At 41.4% G+C, this 25,685-nt stretch overlaps 2 protein-coding genes across 2 annotated transcripts in view; both read left to right on the top strand.

The window, feature by feature from the left end:
* The window catches only part of ttc3 (tetratricopeptide repeat domain 3), a 101,778-nt gene that overhangs the window by 22,000 nt on the left and 54,093 nt on the right, over nucleotides 1-25,685 (top strand). Inside the window, exons 7-12 of the mRNA XM_061963036.1 lie at nucleotides 2,432-2,567; nucleotides 6,243-6,328; nucleotides 9,304-9,398; nucleotides 9,488-9,550; nucleotides 9,800-9,854; nucleotides 23,962-24,133. Of these exons, the coding sequence (XP_061819020.1) occupies nucleotides 2,432-2,567; nucleotides 6,243-6,328; nucleotides 9,304-9,398; nucleotides 9,488-9,550; nucleotides 9,800-9,854; nucleotides 23,962-24,133 (607 nt within the window). The remainder of the gene's footprint in view (nucleotides 1-2,431; nucleotides 2,568-6,242; nucleotides 6,329-9,303; nucleotides 9,399-9,487; nucleotides 9,551-9,799; nucleotides 9,855-23,961; nucleotides 24,134-25,685) is intronic.
* nsd1b (nuclear receptor binding SET domain protein 1b) overlaps nucleotides 1-25,685 on the top strand; it is a 322,978-nt gene that overhangs the window by 292,240 nt on the left and 5,053 nt on the right. The window lies entirely within an intron of this gene.

The raw sequence follows: 25,685 nt of genomic DNA, 5'->3' as shown, positions 1-25,685 counted from the left end.
ATCATTGGTACTTTAACTTTAACTTTTAACTTTATATGTCGATGCAGTGAAGTGCGGTGAGGTTGATGGCTGGTGAGGCACTGACTTCATCACAGTCAGATTTACAAACATATGAACCCTAAAGAGTATCTTATTCACCATTTGATTGGCAGCAGTTAACGGGTTATGTTTAAAAGCTCATACCAGCATTCTTCCCTGCTTGGCATTTAGCACAAGGGTTGGAATTGGGGGTTAAATCACCAAAAATGATTCCCGGGCGTGGCGCCGCTGCTGCCGCCCACTGCTCCCCTCACCTCCCAGGGGGTGATCAAGGGGATGGGTCAAATGCAGAGGACAGATTTCACCACACCTAGTGTGTGTGTGTGACAATCATTGCTACTTTAACTTAACTTTAACTTTACACATACAAACTGTAGCACACAAAAAAGCACATTTAATTAAAAAAAAACGTTATTATGGTCTTACCTTTACTTATAAATGAAGTCCACAACTAAAGCCCTCATTTAAACTTTCCACGTGCAAGATTGAATCTATTTAAAAAAGTGTAACCGAGGGTTTATAAATGTCGCCTATACTGTATGAAACTACAAAATAACAAACACGGAGGCTCCAGTTTACACGAGGACCACTTTATTTACCTTCTTCCAAAAACTTCCGCTCCACTACAACATGTCATCACTTCCGCTCTTGGCGCCTTCAAAATAAGAGCTCAAGGCATATACTGTATAACAGAGCATAACAGGAACCTAACATCACAAATAGGAAAGCCCATAAAAATAGGTTACAAAAGTTATTTAATAAGAAGCCAAAAAGTGCAAAAACAATAATGTTCGTGTTGGAGGAGTTGTGAATTAGATACACCTGCAGTCTGCAGGTGTACCTAATGTTGTGGCCCTGCAGTCATTCACAACTCCTCCAACACCAACATTATTGTTTTTGCACTTTTTGGCTTCTTATGAAATAACTTTTTTAAATAGATTCAATCTTGCACGTGGAAAGTTTAAGTGTGGGCTTTAGTTGATATAACAATTCTACGGCGGGGGTGCAGGAGGCGGGATTACTGGAGCTTCAGCCAGTGCGTCTTTTGCAGCCGTTTTATGATCGCTCAGCACAAGAAATACGTTACACACATACAGTTGTTGACAAAATACACTGTACATTATATACCTCAGCTAACTAAACTATGGAAATGTATAATATAGTTCATATAGCAATACAGTCTCACTGCACAGCAGGCCAGCAGTTAGCCGAGTCCGTCCATGTTGAGGCACTGAGTGACGTGCCTCAACTGGCTGCTGATCACCGCACCGTCTCTTCTCAGTATTTGAACGGCTAATGTGAAAATTCAGCGATTTTGAATAAAAATAATCTAAAACTGGCGAAGTTAAATGGAAAATAACTTTATAGTATAATCACTGCATACATATAACAATTTAATTAATTTTTTTTCTTTTTACGTTTTTTTTCTTTCCTGCCTCTAGCGACTGCACGTCACTGTGTCGATGTGTCATTGACCGGGCTAGCATGCTAATAAGCATGACTCTAGTGTGATGGTGCTTCGCTCCTAAGCATTCGTTGCACGAGCATACTAGCTTTGGTAGACAAGGTCATAGACTGTATTGGACAATATAGTTTACATACGAAATGTCCTTTTCCATTTATTACAAGTAATAGAAAAACGTAAATTAGCAAGTTTGGCGTCAGATGAAAAAAAATTCTCCGCCTTCAATCGTCTCCATCTTTCAAAGGCATCACCGATACAAATCCACGTTTTGTTCCTGGCTTTGTCATGAATAAGTTGAGAATCGTAACGACGCCTTTTAGATTTACTAAGGTCTGACATGTTTAGTAACTTTACCAGTGGCAGTAGCCAGACAAAGGTGGCGGTGCGTAACTGGCAACCTGGATGTGACACACTCACAGACTTTCTAATTGGTCAAACGGCGGAGGGAGGGGCATCGACATGAAAACAATGACAAGATTTCGGGGCTGTAAATCAAATTTTTAAATGAACATATCCCGGCTGAACTACTGTCATCAGTTATAGAGGTATTCAAAAAGAACATGATTAATGCCTTTTGTCATATCAGGGCCATTTAATGATGACTTGACATGAAATTATTACATATGGCACCTTTAACTCTGCTCATACAATAAGCTGTGAGTGCAAGCTCCATAGTCAACACTAAAGAAAGGTTAAAAAAAAATACAAGCACTTGGAAAGCAAAATATTGCTTTGTGTAAAACCATCCGTTGCTATTTACTGGTATTATTTCACGTGGCGTTTTTAGCACAGCTGTAATTAAAAAGTGTAGTAAATGTTGGCGGGCTTCTCACACCTTTTCTGAGACGTTTGCTCGCTTTTCCATTTCTGAGGGTCCTTGTGTTGTAAGCTGCTTCTGACGGTGTGCGTTTGTTTGTGTGCTCTCAGCCCGCAGAGTCAAGGGCTCACGATGCGGCCCTTCGATGGTTGACGAAGATAGCAGCACCTGAGCTCAAGTCTCACGTCATGTCACAGACAACCTTGTTGCTGAGTTACTCGTCCTTGCGCGTCATCTTCAGAGATTGTAAGACGCCGTCAAAGAACAAGTGTGGAGTGAACGAAAGCATACAAATATCAGAATTGTTGTCAGTGTATAGCTCTTTAAAACCATTTTAGCTATTACAAGTTAAACATACTCAAGCCAGCAGCACACATCTTTTCTATGTTTTCTAATACATTTATTTATCAATCAATCAAAGTTTATTTATATAGCCTTTAATCACAAACTGCTTCAAAGGGCTGTACAAACCACAACGACATCCTCCGCTCTAATTCCACATCAAGGCAAGAAAAAAACTCAACCCAATGGGCACAATGAGAAACCTTGGAAGGTGACTTGTGACCATACTTGCCAACCCTCCCGGATTTTCCGGGAGACTCCAGAAATTCAGCACCTCTCCCGAAAACCTCCCGGGACAAATTTTCTCCCGAAAATCTCCCGAAATTCAGGCGGAGCTGGAGGCCACGCCCCCTCCAGCTCCATGCGGACCTGAGTCCGCTTTCCCACAATATAAAGAACGTCTACAGTAAAGCAGTCCGTCTGCCGTAAACAGCAATGTTGTGACACTCTTAAACAGGACAATACTGCCATCTAGTGCATTTGATGAAAGCACTTTTGTGCGTGCCACACAGCAATGCATCATCAGAGAGGGTGTTCAGCATGGTTAGAAAAATAGTGACACAGAATAGAACAAGGATAGACAATTCAACCCTTAACTCGTGTGTCTATGTGTAAATAAATGAACACTGAAATTCAAGTATTTCTTTTATTTATATATATATATATATATATATATATATATATATATATATATATATATATATATATAGCTAGAATTCACTAAAAGTCAATTATTTCTTATATATATATATATATATATATATATATATATATATATATATATATGAAATATATATATGAAATAGAAATACTTGATTTGGTGAATTCTAGCTGTAAATATACTCCTCCCCTCTTAACCACGCCCCCGCCCCAACCACGCCCCCCGCACCCACCCCCACCTCCCGAAATTGGAGGTCTCAAGGTTGGCAAGTACCCGGTATGCTTGTGACGTTTAGCTTCGCTGGCTTCATATTTTCTGTGTGATGGTAGCTAATCAGGTAGCTTCGGCGTACAGCAGGTGCCTTCCCTCATCACAGCGCACCTTGATCGAGTCTGTTTTGTATTGGAATGCTCGAAACAAACGCAGGGTTATTTTTTCGCCAGTGTAAGTCTTTTAGCAACATAACTCAAAACAATTATTTAGATTTTGAAAATAAACAATTCCAGGCCACGAACTTAACCACGGCAACTGCGGCAAAAGCCGCGACCGCCCTCGTCATTTGCCGTAATGCCCTAAAAAATGTACCAACATCGGCGGCAAGAACATGTCGTGACCGCCCTTGACTTTTGACTTGTTAATGGACTAGGGATGTAGCAACATGTAACAAAAATGTTACATTTCAGTATTAATCCCACTTGTGAACCTGGTCTCCATATCTACAGAATGGTGGCACATGGCTTTCATCGTATCCGCTTTAATAAATGGTTGATTTATATATAATATATAGGCTAGTAATGTAAAGTTTTGTACCTGAAAAGTTTCGGCTACCTTGCTTCTGCAGCCTTCATCAGGGGTGTCAAGTGATGTTAGCGTGACGTCGTCTGTGACGTGTTATATGGATTTGTCCCCATATAACCATATAACACGTCACAGACGACGTCACGCTAACATCACGTGACACCTCTGATGAAGGCTGCAGAAGCAATGTAGCCGATACTCGTCAGGTACAAAACTTTACCTTACTAGCCTATATAAATCAACCATTTATAAATACACATCAGTAGGCTAAATGAACCTCTTCAACATACTATCATATCTGCTTGTTTACATATTTCACCAGAAAGACCAAGGCATACTTGCCAACCCTCCCGATTTTCCCAGGAGACTCCCGAATGTCAGTGCCCCAGGGCAACCATTTTCCCGAATTTCTCCCGATTTCCACCCAGACAACAATATTGGGGGCGTGCCTTAAAGGCACTGCCTTTAGCGTCCTCTACAACCAGTCGTCACGTCCGCTTTTACTCCATACAAACAGCGCGCCGGCCATGTCACATAATATATGCAGCTTTTACACACACATAAGTGAATGCAATGCATACTTGATCAACAGCCATACAGGTCACACTGAGGGTGGTCGTATAAACAACTTCACAATGTTACGAATATGCGCCACGCTGTGAACCCACAACAAACAAGAATGACAAACACATTTCGGGAGAACATCCGCACCGTAACACAACATAAACACAACAGAACAAATACCCAGAATCCCTTGCAGCACTAACTCTTCCGGGACGCTCCAGTATACACCCCTGCTACCACCAAACCCCGCCCACCTCAAACCCCCACCCCCAACCCCCATCTCCCGAATTCGGAGGTCTCAAGGTTGGCAAGTATGGACCAAGGGCCTGATTTACAAAAGTACGTGCAAAGCGTGTGCAAACTACATAGCACACGCAATGCTGATCTACTAAACGTGTGCAAAGTGCTAAGTGAGCAGAATGAGGAGTGCAATCCAATTTGCGTCGGTCTTCATTATTATGCTGAAAATATGCTGATCATTAAAATGCCCATTGGAGGACTAAATGCAAATATTATTTAGCATGCACAGTGTGATTTATCAACACGCATCGCCGTTTTGACAGCAATAGTCAGCGTTTTATTCATTTACAAACTGACAGTTCCACACATGACTGCAGGATCAGTGCTCACGCTGCACAGACGAGAATCCTCAGTCTTACATGTGTGTCAACTAGAGATAAATGCGTTAAAATGTAATAACGGAAATTATCGGTATCGTTTATTTGTTTTTTGTTTTTTATTAAATCAACATAAGAAACACAAGATACACTTACAATTAGTGCACCAACCCAAAAAAACTCCCTCCCCCATTTACACTCATTCACACAAAAGGGTTGTTTCTTTCTGTTATTGATATTCTCGTTCCTACATTATATATCAATATATATCAATACAGTCTGCAAGGGATACAGTCCGTAAGCACACATGATTGTGCGTGCTGCTAGTTAACTAATAGTACTAACCTAACAGTTAATTTTACTAATTTATATTAATTACTAGTTTCAATGTAACTGTTTTTATATTGTTTTACTTTCTTTTTTATTCAAGGAAATGTTTTTAATTTATTCATCTTATTTTATTTTATAAAAAATTTTTTAAAGTACCTTATCTTCACCATACCTGGTTGTCCAAATTAGGCATAATAATGTGTTAATTCCACGACTGTATATATCGGTTGATATCGATATCGGTACGGTAATTATAGAGTTGGACAATATCGGAATATCGGCAAAAAGCCATTATCGGACATCCCTAGTGTCAACATTTTGGCAGAAGTCTATTCAGCAGTTTCCTTTTATAGTTTTATAGCTGCTGGATGACTTACGTGACTGATTAAAATGAATTCAGTTGTTGCATTTTTATGTCTGCTGGCGTTTTATTGACTTCATGTCCCTCCATTTTTTAATTGTACCGTTTATTATAGAATCAAGTTGTATACCATAGCTGTTAATTCACCTACAGGTTTCTTCCATTTTCAAGCTTTTAGATGACATTGCGATGCGGCCTCAGTTGGACTTTAAGAATGGACAATAAAAGCGCCTGTTCCACTTTTTCAGATGCAAATTTCATCCTCAAAATGGCAAAATATACGGACCTGACCATGGAGATGCTAAGAAGTAGGACTCCCGGCTGCCAAATTGAGGTAAGTCGACACAAACCCTGTAAGAATGTTTAATGTACGCTAGGGGTGTGAATCTTTGAGAACCTAACTATTCGATCCGATTCCGAGGGTGACTATTCGATTCAACACGATTCTCGCAATATGTCATTTGGTATAATAATTATAATTAAAGGGGAACATTATCACAATTTCAGAAGGGTTAAAACCATTAAAAATCAGTTCCCAGTGGCTTATTTTATTTTTCGAAGTTTTTTTCAAAATTTTACGCATCACGCAATATCCCTAAAAAAAGCTTCAAAGTGCCTGATTTTAACCATCGTTATATACACCCGTCCATTTTCCTGTGACGTCACAGTGATTCCAATACAAACAAACATGGCGGATAGAACAGCAAGGTATAGCGACATTAGCTCGGACTCAGACTCGGATTTCAGCGGCTTAAGCGAAATTGAAGAAGAAACTGAAGCTATTGAGCCATATCGGTTTGAACCGTATGCAAGCGAAACCGACAAACGACACGACAGCCAGCGACACGGGAGAAAGCGAGGACGAATTCGGCGATCGCCTTCTAACCAACGATTGGTATGTGTTTGTTTTTAAGTGTTGTAATGTTTTTAAGCTAAATTATTGGTAAACACAGTTTATGTATAATCATTTACGTAAAACCGCGAGTAATGAATAAAGTTTTCATCAATTAATATATTCTGTAGACATACCCTCATCCGCTCTCTTTTCCTGAAAGCTGATCACTTTCGCATCTTTGGGCCACTGGTGCAACTTGAATCCGCCCCTGTTCGTGTTGTTACACCCTCCGACAACACACCGACGAGGCATGATGTCTCCAAGGTACAGAAAACAGTCGAAAAAACGGAAAATAACAGAGCTGTTTTGATTTGGTGTTTGAGAAAATGGCGGATTGCTTCCCGATGTGACGTCAGGTTGTGACGTCATCGCTCCGAGAGCGAATAATAGAAAGGCGTTTAATTCGCCAAAATTCACCCATTTAGAGTTCGGAAATCGGTTAAAAAAAATATGGTCTTTTTTCTGCAACATCAAGGTATATATTGACGCTTACATAGGTCTGGTGATAATGTTCCCCTTTAAACTTTTTCAAAACGGGTTACAGGTTAGAAAAACTCCTGGTTGTATGGTGATGGTCAAATGTATTTTTCAAATTCTTATTTGGGGACGGCGTGGCGCGGTTGAGAGAGTGGCCGTGCCAGCAACCTGAGGGTTTCTGGTTCAATCCCCACCTTCTACCAACTTCGGTTGTGTCCTTGAGCAAGACACTTCACCCTTGCTCCTGATGAGTCGTGGTTAGGGCCTTGCATGGCAGCTCCCGCCATCAGTGTGTGAATGGGTGAATGTGGAAATAGTGTTAAAGGGGAACATTATCACAATTTCAGAAGGGTTAAAACCATTAAAAATCAGTTCCCAGTGGCTTATTTTATTTTTCGAAGTTTTTTTCAAAATTTTACCCATCACGCAATATCCCTAAAAAAGCTTCAAAGTGCCTGATTTTAACCATCGTTATATACACCCGTCCATCTTCCTGTGACGTCACACAGTGATGCCAATACAAACAAACAGCAAGGTATAGCGACATTAGCTCGGATTCAGACTCGGATTTCAACGGCTTAACACTGTCTGATAAGATAATTACTAACAACTATGAACTAGGTTTACAGCATATGAAATACATTTGGCTACAACATGCACTTTGAGAGTGCAGACAGCCCATTTCAGGTGCGCTAAGAAAATATATATTTTTCCACGATTTCAGCACTCAGGTTAACCATACCTAAATAGACACAAAATACTGCATTACACAAGACTACCCGAATGTACTCGAATGATTGAAAAAAATAAATGTTTTTAAGCTAAATTATTGGTAAACACAGTTCATGTATAATAATTTACGTAAAACCGCGAGTAATGAATAAAGTTTTCATCAATTAATATATTCTGTAGACATACCCTCATCCGCTCTCTTTTCCTGAAAGCTGATCTGTCCAGTTTTGGAGTTGATGTCAGCAGGCCAGGGAAGCTAGGGTCGATATTCTTCTCTTGATCATCTTCGGTGGCATAAGGGACGGTGTGAGCCAAGACATCCAGGGGGTTTAGCTCACTCGTCTGCGGGAACAAACTGCCGCCATTGCTTGCCGTGCTACCGAGGTCCTTTGTCCCTGAATAGCTCACACACTCCGGCAGATTCAATGGGGGTCTGGTGGCAGATTTCTTTGACTTTATCCTTGGAAATGCATCTGCTTTGAGTGTCGCAGGATATCCACACATTCTTGCCATTTCTGTCGTAGCATAGCTTTCGTCGGTAAAGTGTGCGGAACAAACGACTGACCATTTCGTCGGCTTTCCCCACAGCCTCGTATTTTGAACAAATTTCGTCCAATTTCTTGCAATTTTCGCATCTTTGGGCCACTGGTGCAACTTGAATCCGTCCCTGTTCGTGTTGTTACAGCCTCCGACAACACACCGACGAAAGTGAGAAAATGGCGGATTGCTTCCCGATGTGACGTCAGGTTGTGACGTCATCGCTCCGAGAGCGAATAATAGAAAGGCGTTTAATTAGCCAAAATTCACCCATTTAGAGTTCGGAAATTGGTTAAAAAAATATATGGTCTTTTTTCTGCAACATCAAGGTATATATTGACACTTACATAGGTCTGGTGATAATGTTCCCCTTTAATGCGCTTTGATTACCTTGAAGGTAGAAAAGCACTATACATGTATTTACCATTTACCATGTATTTTAAAACTTTCCTGTTGTTTTTTTTTGTCGATTTTAAAAACAAACAAAAAAAAAAAGATCAATTTAGAATCTGGATGAACACGATTGTTTTTTTTGTTGTTTTTTTTTGTGCACCTCTGATGTATGCATAGATTTACAGTGCAGATCTTAATTCATTAATTCAAGGGGTCACGATAACTATCCATTCATAACGTTGAATGTAATCGGAATACTTGTGTTCTTCATTCAGGCCAGTAATCACCTCAAGAACAAAGGCAATGAACTGTTTCAGAAGCAGAAGTATGAAGATGCCGTGCACATTTATTCCAAAGCCATCAAACACTAGTAAGGAGCTGACACAAGGTTGTCAACGTTACCTGTATTTGACCTGCAGTACAAACTGTATTAAGTTAATTGATTTTCTTCTCTCAAAGCCCTGAAAACCACGTCATCTTTGGCAACCGGGCGCTTTGTTACATCCGCTGTAAGAAATATATGTAAGTACATGCATTCTATTCTAGTGTTCTGTAAAAAGGATTACCGTATTTTTCGGAGTATAAGTCGCACCGGAGTATAAGTCGCACCTGCCGAAAAATGCATAATAAAAAAGGGAAAAAAACATATATAAGTCGCACTGGAGCCCGGCCAAACTATGGAAAAAAAACTGCGACTTATAGTCCGAAAAATACGGTAGTTGTATTCCTTAATGACTATTTTGACTCATTCACGAACGCTTGCACTTGCAGAGAAGCTGCTTTTGATGGAAAACGAGCCATTCTGCTAGAACCTCTCTGGGTGAAGGTACGTCTTTTGTGCTGGTTTTGTGCTTCTTTTTTTTTTTTTTTAATTTAATTTTGTGAATTGTGCTCTAGTGCTTTGTATAAAACTGTTAAGTTTTATGTATGTCAAATACAACAATGGCTTAAGGCAGTGGTGCTCATTACGTCAATCGCGAGCTACCGGTCGATCTCGGAGGGTGTGTCAGTCGATCACCAGCCAGGCATTAAAAAAATAGTCCTGAAAATGAGCAATCATAAATCTTCACTATGACGTCACTTTCGTCACTTGATTGACATTCACGGCACCCGAGGGTCTTCTGAGATGACGCTGGCTGCTGCCAGCTCATTAAAATTACCGACTGGAAGGCGAGAAACACTTTATTTCAACAGACTCTGGCGCCGTACCTGTCGTCAAAACTCCAAAGACCGACTGCACAGTTGCGCTAACAAAATCAGAGTCTCAGAAAGCTGGCGTGCACAAGCTAGCAAGCTACGGAGTTTGCCGACAATGTATTTCTTGTAAAGTGTATACAAAGGAGTACGGAAGCTGGACAAATAAGATGCCAAAAACCAACCACTTTCATGTGGTATTGGACAGAAAGGAGGACTTTTTTTTCTCCTCCATTCGAAAATGCGGACATTATCAGCACCACTGTCTGATTCCAATCAATGCAAGTCATCAGAATCAGGTAATACACCAACTTATATTCTTGTCTTCATGAAAGAAAGGAATCTACATGTGTTAAACATGCTTGTATTATCTTTAAACACCTTTAACTTGTTAACAATATTAACTATATGTATTAAACATTCTTGTATTATCATTAAACACCTTTAATTTTTTAACAATGTGTTAAACATGCTCGTATTATCATTAAACACCTTTTAATTTTTTAACAATATTAAATATATGTGTTAAACATGCTTGCATTATCTTTAAACACCTTTTAATTTTTTAACAATATTAACTATATGTGTTAAACATGCTTGCATTATCTTTAAACACCTTTTACTTAACAATATTAACTATATGTACGGTATTAAACATACTTGTATTATCATTAAACACCTTTAATTTTTTAACAATATTAACTATATGTGTTAAACATGCTTGCATTATCTTTAAACACCTTTTACTTGTTAACAATATTAACTATATGTATTAAACATACTTATATTATCATTAAACACCTTTAACTTGTTAACAAAAACATATATTTCATAAATAAGTAAATGTAAATTATATATATGAATGAGGTAGATCCACACGACTTGATCAATTGAAAAGTAGCTCGCCTGCAGAAAAAGTGTGAGCACCCCTGGCTTAAGGAGTGGCACACAACAACATGCTGCAAAAATCCAATGGTCTTTCTGCTGTTCACGGGAGGTCTCAAAAGAACATTTGATCGTGAAGTTCTTGAGAGAAATTACCGAAAATAATCCATCCCGTCAAAAGTAAGGATGTAACGATATCTTAATCTCACGGTAACATAGTGAGTTCAGAAAGCATAAGAACAAGTATATACATTTGATTATTTACAATCCGGGGAGGTGGGCTGTGGAGGGGGGAGGGTGTTAGTCAAGGGTTGTAGTTGCCTGGAGGTGTTCTTTTAATGCGGTTTTGAAGGAGGATAGAGATGCACTTTCTTTTACACCTGTTGGGAGTGCATTCCATATGGATGTGGCATAGAAGGAGAATGAGTTAAGACGTTTGTTAGATCGGAATCTGGGTTTAACATGGTTTGTGGAGCTCCCCCTGGTGTTGTGGTTATGGCGGTTTGGTTGTGTTTAAAGTAACTCTAGTTGAGTTTCTTTAAAGTAGTGTAACGAGTGTAAAACAACATTCACTTAACTTATTGAGAAGCATTGTCCTCTACAGTGGACATTCTTTCTCTGTTAGGACGGGTGGGTTGGCAACCCGGGGCTCCAGAGCCTCTTTCAAAATAATGTGTGTGTGTTTGTGTACATATATGAGGTAGATCACCTTGAGTTGGTCATTTGATAAGTAGCACGCCTGCTGGTTTTCATGTATAACTTTCTGACTCTGCCACAGAAAGACGTGTTTTATGCCACTCCTTCTTTATCTCATTTTGACAACCAAACGTTTAATGCTGGGCGTGAATGCACAAAGGTGAGCTTTGTTGATGTTATTGACTTATGTGGAGTGCTAATCAGGCATATTTGTTCAGTGCATGACTGCAAGCGAATTGCTGATAACGTGCTATTTAGGCTAGCGTACTTATGCCTCGTTTGTAAGTACAGTTGAGCTCATTTAATTGCCTTTACTTGTGTCCTGTAATATTGGCTGCATTGATAGTTGTGGCCTAGTGGTTAGAGTGTCCGCCCTGAGATCAATCAATCAATCAATCAATCAATCTTTATTTATATAGCCCTAAATCACAAGTGTCTCAAAGGGCTGCACAAGCCACAACGACATCCTCGGTACAAAGCCCACATAAGGGCAAGGAAAAACTCACCCCAGTGGGACGTCGATGTGAATGACTATGAGAAACCTTGGAGAGGACCGCATATGTGGGTAACCCCCCCTCCCCCTCTAGGGGAGACCGAAAGCAATGGATGTCGAGTGGGTCTGACATAATATTATGAGAGTCCAGTCCATAGTGGATCCAACATAATAGTAAGAGTCCAGTCCATAGTGGGGCCAGCAGGACACCATCCCGAGCGGAGACGGGTCAGCAGCGCAGAGATGTTCCCAGCCGATGCACAGGCGAGCGGTCCACCCCGGGTCCCGACTCTGGACAGCCAGCACTTCATCCATGGCCACCGGACCTGTGCCCCCCCCCCCCCCCCCCCCCCCCCCTCAAGGAAAAGGGGAGCAGAGGAGAAAAGAAAAGAAACGGCAGATCAACTGGTCTAACAGGGGGGCTATTTAAAGGCTAGAGTATACAAATGAGTTTTAAGATGGGACTTAAATGCTTCTACTGAGGTAGCATCTCTAATTGTTACCGGGAGGGCATTCCATAGTACTGGAGCCCGAATAGAAAACGCTCTATAGCCCGCAGACTTTTTTTGGGCTCTGGGAATCACTAATAAGCCGGAATTCTTTGAACGCAAATTTCTTGCCGGGACATATGGTACAATGCAATCGACAAGATAGGACGGAGCTAGACCGTGTAGTATTTTATACGTAAGTAGTAAAACCTTAAAGTCACATCTTAAGTGCACAGGAAGCCAGTGCAGGTGAGCCAGTATAGGCGTAATATGATCAAACTTTCTTGTTCTTGTCAAAAGTCTAGCAGCCGCATTTTGTACCAATTGTAGTCTTTTAATGCTAGACATAGGGAGACCCGAAAATAATACGTTACAGTAGTCGAGACGAGACGTAACGAACGCATGAATAATGATCTCAGCGTCGCTAGTGGATAAAATAGAACGAATTTTAGCGATATTGCGGAGATGAAAGAAGGCCGTTTTAGTAACACTCTTAATGTGTGACTCAAAGGAGAGAGTTGGGTCGAAAATAATACCCAGATTCTTTACTGATTCGCCTTGTGTAATTGTTTGGTTGTCAAATGTTAAGGTGGTATTATTAAATAAATGTCGGTGTTTAGCAGGACCGATAATCAGCATTTCCGTTTTCTTGGCGTTGAGTTGCAAGAAGTTAGCAGACATCCATTGTTTAATTTCATTAAGACACGCCTCCAGCTGACTACAATCCGGCGTGTTGGTCAGCTTTAGGGGCATGTAGAGTTGGGTGTCATCAGCATAACAATGAACGCTAACACCGTATTTGCGTATGATGTCGCCTAGCGGCAGCATGTAAATACTAAAGAGTGCAGGGCCAAGAACCGAACCCTGAGGAACTCCGCACGTTACCATAACATAGTCCGAGGTCACATTATTATGGGAGACGCATTGCATCCTGTCAGTAAGATAAGAGTTAAACCACGACAAAGCTAAGTCTGACATACCAATACGTGTTTTGATACGCTCTAATAAAATATTATGATCGACGGTATCGAAAGCAGCGCTAAGATCAAGAAGCAGCAACATAGATGACGCATCAGAATCCATCGTTAGCAGTAGATCATTAGTCATTTTTGCGAGGGCTGTCTCCGTAGAGGGATTTGCCCTGAAACCGGATTGAAAAGGTTCACAGAGATTGTTAGACACTAAGTGTTCATTTAGCTGCTGTGCGACAATTTTTCCGAGGATTTTCGAAATAAAGGGAAGGTGGGACACCGGTCGGTAGTTTACCATGAGGTCAGGATCAAGGTTAGGTCTTTTGAGCAGAGGATGAATAACCGCTTTCTTGAATGCTAGGGGAACAGTGCCAGAGGAAAGTGATAAGTTTATAATATTTAGCACTGATGGACCTAATAATACAAAAAGCTCCTTGATAAGTTTCCCAGGAAGTGGGTCAAGTAAACATGTTGTTTGTTTTATCCCACTTACACGCTGTAATAGTTCCTCTAATGTTATTTCATCAAAAAGAGAGAGACTATTTTGTATTGCAGTATCCGTCGTAGATACAGTTGTATCTGTGTTAATACAACCCAGTTGTAGCTGGGATGCGTTGTCTTTAATCTCCTTTCTAATGAGTTCAATTTTCTTATTAAAGAAATTCATAAAGTCATCTGCCGAGTGGGTGGAGCTATTGGGAGGAGTCCCTTGTTGGGTTAGCGATACTACTGTACTAAACAAAAATTTAGGGTCGTTTTTGTTGAGGCGGATGAGATTTGAGTAATATTTAGCTTTAGCTAAGGTAAGCATGCATGGAATTGAGATCGGTAGGTTGTGAGTTCAAACCCCGGCCGAGTCATACCAAAGACTATAAAAATGGGACCCGTTACCTCCCTGCTTGGCACTCAGCATCAAGGGTTGGAATTGGGGGTTAAATCACCAAAAATTATTCCCGGGCGCGGCCACCGCTGCTGCTCACTGCTCCCCTCACCTCCCAGGGGGTGATCAAGGGTGATGGGTCAAATGTAGAGAATAATTTCGCCACACAGAGCGTGTGTGTGTGACAATCATTGGTACTTTAACTTTGTGTGCCATGTTGTTCCAGACCACAGCAAACTTTACCCAGCGTGCCAAAGATGGTAATAAATCCATTAGAAGACAGCCTGCCGTTTCCTTTAACTTGGACACACACATCTATACATTTAGTATTTCTGAGCAGTAATTTTCAGGTGTTATCTCACCCTCTAAGACAGTGTTTTTCAACCTTTTTTGAGTCAAGGCACATTTTTTGCATTGAAAAAATCCGGAGGCACACCACCAGCAGAAATCATTAAAAAACATTACTCAGTTGACAGTAAAAAGTCGTTGTCGCAATTGTTGGATATGACTTTAAACCATAACCAAGCATGCATCACTAGCACTCTTGTCTCAAAGTAGGTGTACTGTCACGACCTGTCACATCACGCCGTGACTTATTTGGAGTTTGTTGGTGCTTTCCTGTGTAGTGTTTTAGTTCTTGTCTTGCGCTCCTATTTTGATGGCTTTTTCTCTTTTTTTGGTATTTTCCTGTAGCAGTTTCATGTCTTCCTTGAACGCTACTCCCCGCATCTACTTTGTTTTAGCAATCAAGAATATTTTAGTTGTCTTTATCCTTCTTCGTGGGGACATTGTTGATTGCCATGTCATGTTCGGATGTACATTGTGGACGCCGTCTCTGCTCCACAGTAAGTCTTTGCTGTCGTCCAGCATTCTGTTGTTGTTCACTTTGTAGCCAGTTCAGTTTTAGTTTCGTTCTGCATAGCCTTCCCTAAGCTTCAATGCCTTTTCTTAGGGGCACTCACCTTTGGTTTATTTTTAGTTTAAGCATTAAATACCCTTTTACCTGCACGCTGCCTCCCGCTGTTTCCGACATCTACAAAGCAATTAGCTACCAGCTGCCACCTACTGATATGGAAGAGTATTACACGATTACTCTGCCGAGCTTTAGACAGAACAGACACTCAACAACAACACATAATTTGCAGATTATAATTACTGGTTTGCAAAAAATATTTTTACCCCAAATAGGTGAAATTAGATCATCTCCCACGGCACACCAGACTGTATCTCACGGCACACTAGTGTGCTGCGGCACAGTGGTTGAAAAACACTGCTCTAAGAAACCACCGTTCTACTAATGTTGTCCAATGTTGCAAAAATGTGTAGAATAAGTATTACATTTCTGTCAACGAACCCTTCGACACACGTTTCTTTCTGCACGGCGTGGTGCCAGGTAAACAAAACAAATACCTGTGCAAGCAGATATTTTCAAACATGAACAACATCAAATCTAAATACAGTTCACACCTCGCAGATAAGAGCTTGCAGTCTAATACATCTAATATATTTGTTTCTTTCATTATACGACTTATATAGGGCTTTTAATTTTTTGCGGCTCCCGACAGATTTTGTTTCTTGTATTTTTGGTCCAATATGGCTCTTTGAACATTTTGGGTTGCCGACCCATGGTTTAGGACAGGGGTCGGCAACCCGCGGCTCCGGAGCCGCATGCGGCTCTTTGATCACTCTGATGCGGCTCAGCAGCTTACTTGCCGAACCCCCCGAATTTCCCGGGAGACTTCCGGATTTCAGTGCCTCTCGCAGAAAACTCCCGGGATTTAAATTCACCGATTTTCACCCTTACAGTTATAATAAGGGTGCACCATGATGGTACAGCATTTGACACCCTCCTCAATCTGTATTAACAGAGAGCCAGCCCAATCACTTGTTATGCAACGTGCATCTTCTGCTTTCAAACGTATGTGACAGCAAGGCATACTTGGTCAACAGCCACACAGGTTACACTGACGGTGGCCATATAAAACAACTTTAACACGCTTACTAATAATGCGCCACACTTTGAACCAAAACCAAACAAGAATGACAAACCCATTTTGGGAGAACATCTGCACCTTAACACAACATAAACGCAACAGAACAAATACCCAGAATCCCATGCAGCCCTGACTCTTCCGGGCTACAATATACACCCCTGCTACCACCAAACCCCGCCCCCACCCCCCCCCAGGGAAATAATTGTTATGGGCGCAAAGTTGAAAAGCCAGCATCTGTGCGTCGGTTGAGGTGGGCGGGGTTTGGTAGCGGGGGTGTATAATGTATCCCGGAAGAGTTAGGGCTGCATGGGATTCTGGGTATTTGTCCTGTTGTGTTTGTTGTGTTACGGTGCAGATGTTCTCCCGAAATGTGTTTGTCATTCTTGTTTGGTGTGGGTTCACAGTGTGGCGCATTATTAGTAAGAGTGTTAAAGTTGTTTTATATGGCCACCGTCAGTGTAACCTGTGTGGTTGTTGACCAAGTATGCTTTGCTGTCACCTACGTAAGCAAGCGGAAGTCCCATACAACGTGTGGCTGATCAGGCACGCTGGTTGTAGTAGGCGCTAAATGTTGTACCATCACGGCATATGATTCTGACAAGCGCCATTCATATAAAACCCGCGTGCCGCACCAGCGTTCAGATTCCATATTAAGGTGTGGGCAGCGTGTTCGGGACTCCTGGTTAATACATAGCACAAAGCAAAAAGAAAAACTATGTATGCAGTGTTATTTCTTTTAAATTTCAAAAAAAAATTGTGGCTCCCATTGTATACTATAATTTGTGAAACTGGTCAAAATGGCTCTTTGACTGGTAAAGGTTGCCGACCCCTGGTTTAGGAGAATGTTGATTCTCAGGAGGTGAACTGGCAATTAAACTTTTAATAATGTAAATACCTCACTAATTGATTTTCCGGGTAACGGTTCATCAGGTGCCCATTACTCGTGTTTCTCGTTGTAGACGTCACGGTGTGCAGTTTTATTACATTTTTTTGCTTGTCCGCGCTCAAACATGAGAATATATGCTTGTCTACTCATTCATCAGACCGACGAGACTCCATTATCATGTTTTCTCTGCTCTCGTTTTTAGGTTCATTGTAAAAAAACAAAATGTGTCCATACTTCTCATTTAAACTTCACTGGAGGTTCTCCACTCTGGTTGCCCGCACTGTGCAAGGGATCATGGGAGATGTAGTTTACTTTTCAGACCAGCCCATTTAATAGCGGCAGAAAAACAAAATTGACGGGAGTACTCAAGTTCTTCGTTGATACCGTCACATACCATGGCGTAATTGCTAACATTATTGTTACGTCTACATTATATCATTATTTACCGTTACGTATAGAGATGTCCGATAATATCGGAATGCCGACATTATCGGCCGATAAATGCTTCAAAATGTATTATCGGAAATTATCAGTATCTGTTTCAAAAAGTAACATTTTATGACTTTTTAAAACGCCGCTGTGTACACGGACGTAGGGAGAAGTACGGAGCGCCAATAAACCTTAAAGGCACTGCCTTTGCGTGCCGGCCCAGTCACATAATATCTACGGCTTTTCACACACACACACACAAGTGAATGCAAAGCATACTTGGTCAACAGTCATACAGGTCACACTGAGGGTGGCCGTATAAACAACTTTAACACTTGCAAATATGCGCCACAATGTGAACCCACACCAAACAAGAATGACAAACACATTTCGGGAGAACATCTGCACCGTAACACAACATAAACACAACAGAACAAATACCCAGAACCCCTTGCAGCACTAACTCTTCCGGGACACTACAATATCCCCCCCCCCCCCCCCCCCCCACACACACACACACGCCTCAACCCCCCGCCCCCCAACCTCCTCATGCTCTCTCAGTGAGAGCATGTCCCAAATTCCAAGCTGCTGTTTTGAGGCATGTTTAAAAAAAGAATGCACTTTGTGACTTCAATAATATAAATATGGCAGTGCCATGTTGGCAATTTTTTCCATAACTTGAGTTGATTTATTTTGGAAAACCTTATAACACTGTTTAATGCATCCAGCGGGGCATCACAACAAAATTAGGCATAATAATGTGTTAATTCCACGACTGTATATATTGGTATCGGTTGATATCGGAATCGGTAATTAAGAGTTGGACAATATCGGAATATCGGCAAAAAAGCCATTATCGGACATCTCTAGTTACGTACATAATGAAGACAAGTCAAAAGAAAATATAATTTATTCATGCGATCGCTCTTGCCACAGAGGGGTAGATTCAAGGCAGTGTTGGCGGCGAGGCCTCGCTGGGGTACGGTAAGAGCGAACAGGAAGTGTCCGTCATTATGCTAACGAGTCCTTGATTGTTTGTGATGCAGCTCATTAAGCATAAATAAGGAAAGGGAGGCAGAGGTGGTATCATGTCCATGGAGGCGGATTTTCCTTCAGGACGTAGTGAAAACGCAAATTTAAGATGGAAAAAAATAATAATTGAAGTGGAGCAATCAAGTCAGGGAAATGATGGCATTTCCTCACATTTGATGCTCACACTGCTTCTAGAAACACAAATTACTTTTAGGACAAGGGATGGGTATTGAATCTGTTTTTTTTGGCACCGACTGAATTGGGTTGCTGACTCTTCGCATTTAGACTTAGACTTGGAGACTTAGACTTCCTTTTATTGTCATTCAAATTTGAACTTTGCAGTACAGATAAGAACGGAATTTTGTTGCATTAGCTCATGGTAGTGCAGGATAAAAGAGCAATAAGGTGCAGATATAAATAAATAGATTACTGTACAGATAAATATATTGCACTTTTGCATATGCATCCACGTTTATGGATGTATGTTGTATTGTCTTTATATTCCAGCGAGTTAATCCATTTTTGGGGGGAATTGAGGGGATTATTATAATACGACCTGAAGGAAGAGGCTGTTACAGAACCTGGAGGTCCTGCTACTATTCGGGCAAATCTTTCTCCTTCTCCATTTAGTTTCAATGTGGCCACTCGGTGCTCGGCTGTGTTTTGTCAGTTTGAGCCTGTGTCCATGCCTGAGCTTACAGGAATAGTTGACAAACTAAAACCCTCGTCCTGTCCCACAGACCCAGTCCCCCCTCGCTTTTTTAAAGAAGTCTGGGACTCTATTGACTTGTCTGTTAGGGACATCATCAACAGCAGCTTGATTTCTGGCAGTGTGCCCTCTTTTTGTAAAGGAGCTGTTGTTGAGCCTTTGATTAAAAAAAAAAACAGGTCTTGATCCTACAAGTTTATCAAATTATCGGCTTATTTCTAAATTACCTTTTGTGTCAAAAATTTTGGAGAAATCTGTTTTGGCGCAACTACAGCCTTTTTTAGATGAAACTAGCACTTTAGATCCATTTCAGTCTGGATACAAAGCTTTGCACAGTACTGAATCTGCACTTTTAAAGGTTTTTAATGATTTGCTTTTAATGTCTGATTCTGGCAGCTCTGCCATTTTAGTGCTTTTAGATCTTACAGCTGCCTTTGACACAGTCGACCACACAATTCTTTTAGATCGCCTGAGAGACTGTGTGGGTGTCAGGGGGACTGCATTAGAGTGGTTCAGATCCTACCTGTCAGAAAGGTCCTTCTCTGTCAGGCTGGGGGACACCACCTCTTCTTCTGCTCCGCTTTACTGTGGTGTCCCCCAGGGATCTATTCTAGGCCCCATCCTGTTCGCTCTATATCTCCTCCCGATTGGAGAGATTTTTAAGAGGCATGGAGTGTCTTATCACTTTTATGCAGACGACTGCCAAATTTATATGCCGATTTCAAAAGGCCAAGGCCTCCTGACACCCCTTCTCAACTGTCTATGCGACGTCAAGGCTTGGTTAGCCCAGAATTTTTTAATAATGAATGAGGGAAAAACGGAAATTTTAGTTTTTGGTCCGGCCCTCACTGACTTGGGACCATTGCAAAATTATGTGCGTCCCAAAGTCACCAGCCTTGGCGTCACTATAGACAGCGATTTTAAACTTGACAAACAAGTCGATGGCGTTTTAAAAACGTGTTTTTATCATCTTTGTCTTTTAGCAAAGGTAAAACCGTTTTTATCTTTTAACCTTTTTGAACAAGTCATGCATGCTTTTATTTCAAGTGGCCTGGACTACTGCAATGCACTTTATGCTGGCATTAGCCAAAAAGCTCTCTCGCGGTTGCAGTTAGTCCAGAATGCGGCAGCACGACTTTTAACAGGGGCCAGGAGACGCGAGCATATACCGTATTTTCCGCACCATAAGGCGCCCTGGGTTATAAGCCGCGCCTTCAATGAACGGCATATTTCAAAACTTTGTCCACCTATAAGCCGCCCCGTGTTGTAAGCCGCATCTAACTGCGCTAAAGGAATGTCAAAAAAACAGTCAGGTCAGTCAAACTTTAATAATATATTAAAAACCAGCGTTCTAACAACTCTGTTCACTCCCAAAATGTACGCAAATGTGCAATCACAAACATACGTATATCAACATGGACAGAGCTGCGTGAAAAAAGCCACCCGGCCTCTTCGCGTAAACTTAAACTTACCTTAACCACTCGCTCATCTTTTCTTCATCCATCCCTTCGAGTTAGCTTTTATGATGACGCCGGCTGGAAAGGTCTCTTTTGGCAAGGTCTTCCTTTTGAATATCACCATGGGTGGAAGTTTCTGGCCATTAGCATGGCAAGCTAGAACCACAGTGAAGGATGACTTCTCATTCCCTGTGGTGCGAATATTCACCGTACGTGCTCCCGTTGTATCCACAGTGCGGTTCACAGGAATATCAGTTGCTGTGAAATAGTAATCCGTGTGCGGATGGAGAGATTGCGTCTTTTCATGAACCGGATACCTGTCGCTTAGTAGGAGCCATTTTGTGGTCTTTACAGATGTAAACACACAAAGGAAATGAAACGTACGGTGATATCCGCGCGCTTTTTCTTCTTCTACGCGGGCAGGTGGTTGCTTACAGTAGAAGAAGAAGCGCTTCCTGTTCTATGGGGGCGGGTGCTTACCTTGGCGGTTGCTTGCGTAGAAGAAGAAGCGCTTCCTGTTCTACCGGGAAAAAAGATGGCGGCTGTTTACCGAAGTTGCGAGACCGAAACTTTATGAAAATGAATCTTAATATTTATCCATATATAAAGCGCACCGGGTTATAAGGCGCACTGTAAGCTTTTGAGAAAATTTGTGGTTTTTAGGTGCGCCTTATAGTGCGGAAAATACGGTAACCCCAATTCTTGAGACTTTGCACTGGCTCCCTGTTCATTTTAGAATTGATTTTAAAACCTTGCTGTTTGTTTTTAAAGCTTTACATGGACTGGCACCTCATTATATCTCGGACCTCATCCAAACTTACAATCCTGCGCGCGCTCTGAGGTCCGAGAGCCAGTTCCAGCTCGTGGTGCCCAAGACGAGACTTAAAACCAGGGGAGACAGGGCCTTCTCTGTGGTCGGCCCTAAGCTCTGGAACACTCTGCCCCTCCATGTTCCAACTGCTCCCACAGTGGAGTGTTTTAAGTCTCATCTTATGACCCACTTTTATTCTCTGGCTTTTAACACTACGTGAGTTGTGTGGTCCTCTGTTGTCCGCTGTGTTTTTAAAAATTTGATTTCTATTTACTGTTTTAATTGGTTTTACCCTTTAAAATCGTTTTTAATCATATTTATTTTATATTGTTTTTAATTGTGTTTAATATAGTTGTGCAGCACTTTGGAAACATTTTGTTGTTTAAATGTGCTGTATAAATAAAGTGGATTGGATTGCTACGGAGGCTGCGGAACCTCTTTCTAGAGTCCAGCAGTGAAAACAGTCCTTGGTGTGGGGGTAGGAGGAGTCTCTGCAGATTTTTTGAGTCCTGGTCAGGCAGCGGCTTTTTGCGATCTCCTGGATAGGAGGAAGAGGAGTCCTGATGATCTTTTCCGCCGTCCTCACCACTCTCTGCAGAGACTTCCAGTCTGAGGCACTGCAGGCTCCAGTCCAGACAGAGATGCTGTTGGTCAGTAGGCTCTCTATAGTGCCTCTGTAGAAAGTGGTGAGAACGGGGGGAGGGAGCTGTGCTCTGTTCATCCGACGCAAAAAGTGCATGCGCTGCTGAGCTCTTTTTACAAGAGCTTTTTTGGCACTTGGCCATAACTCCATCACACGGAGAGCGGACTCTACCTACCTCGAGGTAATGTTGCAATTATAAATGCCAAACAAAGAAATTGACTCAAGCACGCCACATAAGTTTAATAAGGCTCCACTTTTCCAAATTGCGCCAGTTTGATGCTAATACATATTGGCTTTACTATTGACATGCTACTGATTAGCATTAGCGATTTTACATAGCGATTTCAAAACCTCCGAATGTGTTAATGCGGGGGTGTCCAAACTTTTTGAATGGGGGGGCCACATTCGGCTTAAAAAATTTGGCGTGGGCCAAAGGTTGACGTCAGCCGAAATGCGCCAAACATGGATAAATATAATCGATTTAAATGGGTGTGATTTATATGGTTTATTTCATGTTCACAATACGTTTTTTTTTAATAATATCCACAAAGTTCAATGAGCGGGTTATGTGACGTGTGACCATGTCAGTTGCATTTTTCTGATGGTTAATTTTCTTCTTCTGCACCATGACTAGGGAAGGTTGTTTGGATTGGGTCATATAAGTAATTGATGTGCCGTGTTACCTTTCAGGTACAATCAATGGTTGAGTTATTTTCGTTGGCCACCAGATGGTGATAATATGGTGACTATCAGATCACTGGCTATTTGTATATGATATGAATACACCACACGTATAGATTATTGAGCTCGTGCCATCTTGCAGGCCAAATTGAAGACGCCAGCAGGCAGCACTTGGCCCGCGGGCCATAGTTTAGACACCCCTGTGTTAATGAAAACTACAACTAAGGTGCACGTTACAATCAGTTTGTGTGTAGTAAATAAAATACTTAGAGTATTTATAGACACTAACACTTTTTAGGCGGCAACAAAAAAACAGCACTCAATAAACTGTACACTATTGCCATTTAACGTTTTGGATTTGCAACTTGGTGTCATATTTGAAAATGAGACGTAGAAATGTGATAATGAAACTATGCATAACTAGATAGCAGTTATAATCAGAAGGTTTTATTATCAAAATTATTTAATATTTATTAACACACACAAAATTACTTAAAATTGGTACCGTGGAGTACCAGTATTTATCCCCAGGTACCGGGAATTGGCACTGTATCGGATCGAATGTGAACAGTACCCATCCTTAGTTAGGACTCCATTAAAAAGTCCACTTAGCATAAGAGAGGATTCAAGCGTCTCCAGTGGTCTTCTCAAAAGGACACTGACGAGCTCAGTCTTTGATTCCAGGGTCACTACCGCTACTGCGAGGCTCTGTTCCTGTTGGGCGAGGAGAAAAAGGCTATGGTGGCTAACAGTTCAGCTCAAAATCTGTGCAAGAACAACCCTGAAGGAGTCCAAGAACTAACGCAGCAGCATAAGAAGTTTGTGGGCGCGATGATTGGCAACAAAAGCAACAAAGGTACATCTTTCTATCCATCCATCCATTTTCTACCGTTTGTCCCTTTTGGGGTCGCGGGCGGTGCTGGAGCCTATCTCAGCTGCATTCGGGCGGAAGGCGGGGTACACCCTGGACAAGTCGCCACCTCATCACAGGGCCAACACAGATAGACAGACAACATTCACATTCACACACTAGGGCCAATTTAGTGTTGCCAATCAACCTATCCCCAGGTGCATGTTTTTGGCGGTGGGAGGAAGCCGAAGTACCCGGAGGGAACCCACGCAGTCACGGGGAGAACATGCACACTTCACACAGAAAGATCCCGAGCCCAATATTCATATTTACATTGTTTCTTATGGAGACATTTCTATTTTACTTCCGAGTCCAGTTCAAGAACCAAATAAATCAAGGTTCCACTGTCCATGGACAACTATTATAGACTTGTAAGTATACCTGTAGCTTCTCATAATGTTGTCTTCAGAGGTAGATATGTACTCCCACTACTCTTGCATTGAGATTAAGGGATGAGGTAAAAACTAACTCAGACCCACTGTACAAATAACTGTGTTCCCAAACTACTAACCTTACAGTGTTTCCCACAGGGCAGGCATCTATTTGTGGTGGTGTGGTCGGGGGGCGGGGGGTGGCGGTGGCGGCGGCAGCGGCGATGACCAAGAAGAACGCGGAGTTGGAATATAATTACAACACTTTATGTACATATTTATATACAGATTTGAACAATTAGTTATTCACTGAAATATATTTATTAATTGTGGTTCTTACAAAAAATATATCTTATAAAATATAAAAGCTAAAATGTCTCTTAAAGCTCTGCCCCTTTAATTAGTGCATACTAAATAATTTAACTTTAGCCTACTACTACAACCATATTATTTACCAGCAACATAAAGTGAAACAGAGGCAGAGGTGTATGTTTTGTCGTGGTGTGGAATATAAATTAGGACCCTTTTCATGAGAAAAGTGCATTTCTGATCTGACCCTGCTTTATTTTTCAGTGTTTGCTGAGTCTCACCTGTTCCCTCCGCCCTAATTTTTCTACTTGCCCGACTTCTCAAATCTACTTGCCCCAATATTTTTACTTGTCCTGCCTAGGTTTTTTTCTGGCTGTGTAGTGCTCATGGCTTATATCTTACTAAAATCCTTCCCGTTGACTATTTACAACACTACACAGTATTTATTATTATTATTATCTATAATTACATTTAAATGGCATTACATACATGTAAAATTAAATGCTATTACACATTATTTGACCAGTAGCATTTACACCCATCTGAACAGGTCAGCCACCTGTTTAAAGCCCGATCACAGTTGAAATCTTGAAATGAAGGGCCTTTAATGGCCAAAACATTAACCTGGACAACATTTTAACAGCTGGTTGGCTCAGATTTTATTCTTTTCATTGCATTCACATGCTGCAGTGGACAGTGGACATTTTAGCTTGAGTATTAATGTAGTATCTGAAGCACCGTCTCCACGTGTGTTTATTGACAACAGGGTTATAACCTGGACACGTTAGCTCGTCGGTATGAAAACAGGTGATTGTTAT

The sequence above is a fragment of the Nerophis lumbriciformis genome, linkage group LG09 (assembly GCF_033978685.3).
Source record: "Nerophis lumbriciformis linkage group LG09, RoL_Nlum_v2.1, whole genome shotgun sequence".
Taxonomy (NCBI): Eukaryota; Metazoa; Chordata; class Actinopteri; order Syngnathiformes; family Syngnathidae; genus Nerophis; species Nerophis lumbriciformis.
The sequence above is the reverse complement of the archived record's forward strand: the minus strand, read 5'-3'. Positions and strand labels throughout refer to the sequence as shown.